Below are 4,296 nucleotides of genomic sequence, written 5' to 3'. Positions count from 1 at the left end.
ACATTCTCTCTCTCTCTCTCTCTGTGACACATTCTCTCTCTCTCTCTGTGTCTCATTCTCTCTCTCTCTCTCTCTGTGACACATTCTCTGTCTCTCTCTCTCTGTGTCTCATTCTCTCTGTCTCATTCTCTCTCTCTGTGTGTCTCATTCTCTCTCTCTCTCTGTGTCTCATTCTCTCTCTCTTTCTCTCTCTCTGTGTGTCACATCCTCTCTCTCTCTCTGTGACACATTCTCTCTCTCTCTCTCTCTCTCTCTCTCTCTGTCACATTCTCTCTCTCTCTCTGTCACATTCTCTCTCTCTCTCTCTCTCTCTCTCTGTCACATTCTCTCTCTCTCTCTCTCTGTCACATTCTCTCTCTCTCTCTCTGTCACATTCTCTGTGTGTGTGTGTATGTCACAGTTTTTCTCCCTCTCACCCAGCTCCGCTCTGATATCTCTCCATTCCTCTCTGTTTCTATCCCACTCTCCGATCTCGAGGAGACTCCGTTCCCAAACCGCCGCCATCTTGCCGCACAGCCCTCTGGGAGGCGGCCTTTCCCGCGCCAGTTTCGTTAAAGCTGCACCAACCCGCTCACCATTTACAGCTGCACAACCTGAATTCCCTTAAAGCGACGCGAGCAGATGCAATGGCGAGGCTGAGGCGTTTAAAATCCCAAAATGTGAGCTTTGTTGCTGGAAAGCATGTTCGCTTCCCAGGCTGGAGTCACATTCTCCTTTCAGTTGCCACCTCCAGGTTTGCTCATCACAGATGACAGCCTATCTTGGTACAGAAATGTTTATGTTTCAACCAGCTGCTCACCTTACTCAGGACCTCATAAGGTATAATCTCAGGATTACTTTCACTGCCAGTCACTCGTGTGTGCATGAGCAAAATGATTGATCAGTTAAATACCCAGAACTGGTAAGGCAAGACAGAACCGGCAAGGGTGCCTGAGAGGCCAAAGGACTAAAAGGGATAATATGAACGTTCAAGTAGGTGCTAAGTGAGTGAACACATTTTGTGGCATAGAAGGCCCACTGTCAGATTTCTGAGGCATTGGCACTAGTTCTGGGGCAAGTGAGACCTGTACAAGGTGGAACTGAACTGATATTTTCACAGATAACAAGGTGTAGAGCTGGATGAACACAGCAGGCCAAGCAGCATCAGAGGAGCAGGAAGGCTGACGTTTCGGGCCTAGACCCTTCTTCACCAAAACGTCAGCCTTCCTGCTCCTCTGATGCTGCTTGGCCGGCTGTGTTCATCCAGTTCTACACCTTGTTATCTCAGATTCTCCAGCATCTGCAGTTCCTACTATCTCTGATATTTTCACAGGCTCTGTCAGGGTACATTTAAACGTGCTTGTTGGAGGGGTGGGAATTTGAGGGGTTAACCCAAAATTGGAAGAGTGAACTTGGTAGCAGGAAGCTGAAAAGATGCGAGGGAGACTATAGATCAAGAGAAAGAAAAGTGTGTGTCTCAAAAGCAGAATGATGTCAAAATGACAAAGTTAAGGACACTCTAACTGAACGCATTCAGCATTTGCAACAAGATAGACAATCTAAAAGCATAAATTGAGATCTGTGGGTACAATCTAATTGCTATGACAGAAACATGGTGACCAGAACTGGGAACTGAACATTCATGGATATTTATGAAGGACAAAGAAGCAGGAAAAATGGTGGAGTTGCACTGATAATGAGGAATGGGATCAGTACATTAGTAGCAACGAATCTCAGTTCAGAAACATAATATGGGGAATCCGGTTGGAGCTAAGAATCAGCAAGCATTGGCTGGAGTTATTTTTGACAACCAAATAGTGTGGGGGGTAGTGTTAATCAGGAGATGGGAGATTATTGTAGTATGTACAACAAAGTTATCATCATCGAATCCCTATAATGTGGAAGCAAGCCATTCCGTCCATCGGGTCCACACTGACCATCTGAACAGTATCCCCACCCAGATTCACCACCTACCCTGTCCCTGTAACCCTGCATTTCCCATGGCCAATCCACCTACACATCTTTGGGAGGAAACTGGAGCACCCGAAGGGACCCTCACAAAACACAGGGTGAATGTGCAAACTCCACACAGACAGTCGCCGGAGGCTGGAATCTTTGCTGCTCCTTAGGAATTTTATACCACAGAGTACTGTGGAGGCTCAGCCTTTGAATAGTATAATATAGAGATTGATAGATTTATGATTACCAGTGACATACAGGGTAAAGAGGATGGAGCAAGTGAAAGGTACTGAAGTGTTCAATCAGCCATGTTTGTATTGATTGGTGGGGCAGGATCGATGAACTGAACTCCTCCTGTTCCTATATTCCCAGACTGCCCACATTTTCCATTCACACAATTATCAACAATGCTTTTAGTTCGAAGACTTCTTAATATTTGTTCAAATTCTTTGGGCATAGCTTTATGGGAAAGTATTTCCCTCTCAGCAGGGGAGGTAATCGCCTAGTGGTATTATCAGTAAACTTTTAATCCAGAGACCTGGGTTCAAATCCTACCATGGCAAATGGTGGAATTTGAATTCAAGAAAAAGAAATCTGGGATTAAGAGCCTAATGATGACCATAAACTGTTATCAATTGTCGGGAAAAACTCCAACTGGTTCACTGATGTCCTTTAGGAAAGGAAAACTACCATCCTTACCTGGTCTGGCCTACATGTGATTCCTGTCCCACAGCAATGTGGTTGACACTCAACCACCCTCTGGGCAGTAAATGCTGGCCTGGCTAGAGATGTCTATGTCCTGTGAATGAACAAAAAAACAGAACAGTACTTGGTCAGTCAGAATGGGACTCTCAGAGACTTTCTTAGGGTCAGATTTGTCCAATGGTATTGTTTTCTCAGAGGTGGCCATCTTGTTAGGGAGAATGGGAGGGTGGGCCAGCTGGTTCCTGAGACCGGACACCTGCACATTGTAAGAACGGCATTGTTATGGAGTCTGGGAGCTGTCCCTGTAAGAACGTGCTACAGAGAGGCAGACTCAAGGAGGAGAAGTGATAGCAGTGTCCACACTGAGTGCTCTAGCCTCGAGGACATTAATCTGCTCAATAACATGGCTGTGATATGGGCAGACAGCAGCCTTGCTCATCACTGGCTGTGAGTCCTCAATGCTTTCCTCCACAAGAACATTCAGCCCATCAAATCTGCTCCCCCATTCAAAGAGATCCTAAGCTGATACAATAATCCTCAACTCCACTTTCCTGCCTTTTCCCCATAGCTCTCAATTCCCTGTAAGAACAAATTACTGCAGATGCTGGAATCTGTGCTGAAAACAACAAATGCTGGGAGATCACAGCAGGTCGCAGCATCCATGGAGAGAGAGCAAGCTAATGTTTCGAATCTAGATGACACTGTGATCTCCAGCATTTGTCACTCTCAATTCCCCTTCCTGATTAAAAATCTCTCTCTCTCTCACTCAGCTTTGAATATAGTTAATGGCCCAGCCTCTGCAGCCCTCTGCGGTAAAGAATTCCACAGATTCAGTCCCCTCTGAGAGAAGGAATCCCTCCTCATCTCTGCTGTAAATGCCCTAATCCCCTTATTCTGAGATTATTCCCTCTGGTCCTAGCCTCCCTCATAAGGGAAAACAACCTTTCTACATCTCCCCTGTCAAAACCCTCTAAGGATCTTGTCTGTTTCAATCAGGTCATTCTTCCAAACTCCAATGAGTACAGGCCCAAACAACTCAACTTTCCTCCATATCCAGGATCAGCGGAGTGAACCTTCTCTGGGCTTTCCCAAATGCCAGTCTGTTTTTCGTTAGATAAGGGGAACAAAACTATTCACGGTATACCCCAGCTGTGGTCTGATAGTGCCTTGTGTAGTTTTAGCAGGACTTCTCTAATTTTATTCTCCATTTCCTTCAAAGTAAACACCAGCATTCCATTTGCCTTCCTTATTCTCCTGCTGAACGTGGATGGTAGCTTTTGGTGAGCTATGGCTGCATGAGGAGTCCCAAATCCCTCTGTGCTGTAGCTTTCTGCAGTCTTCCCCCATTTACATAATATTCAGCTTCCGTATTCCTGCCAAAATTCACAACGTCACATTTTCACATTATGTTCCATCTGTCAAGTTATTGCCAGCTTGCTTTGACTGTCTACATCCCTCCGGAGTTTGAGTCATCCTCGCCACTTGTCTTCCCACCTAATTCTGTGTCATCTGCAAACTTGGTCACAGAACATTTCCTCTCCTCATCCACATCCACATCCACATCATTAATACATACTGTAAATCATTCTGGCCCCAGCACTGATCCCTGTGGCACTCCACTAGTTACAGGTTAGCATCCTCCTTTGTCCCAAC

The 4,296-nt window shown here is 45.7% G+C and overlaps 1 protein-coding gene across 1 annotated transcript in view; it reads right to left on the bottom strand.

Moving 5' to 3' along the window:
• The window catches only part of nup160 (nucleoporin 160), a 45,979-nt gene extending 45,449 nt beyond the window's left edge, over nt 1-530 (bottom strand). The window contains exon 1 of the mRNA XM_048607241.1: nt 417-530. Coding sequence (XP_048463198.1) covers nt 417-504 — 88 coding nt within the window. The 5' untranslated portion in view covers nt 505-530. The remainder of the gene's footprint in view (nt 1-416) is intronic.
• Between the last annotated feature and the right edge of the window lie 3,766 nt (nt 531-4,296).

This window comes from Rhincodon typus, chromosome 17, assembly GCF_021869965.1.
Source record: "Rhincodon typus isolate 14 chromosome 17, sRhiTyp1.1, whole genome shotgun sequence".
Lineage (NCBI taxonomy): Eukaryota > Metazoa > Chordata > Chondrichthyes > Orectolobiformes > Rhincodontidae > Rhincodon > Rhincodon typus.
Note: the sequence above shows the minus strand (reverse complement) of the source record. Positions and strands in the feature narration are given on the sequence as shown.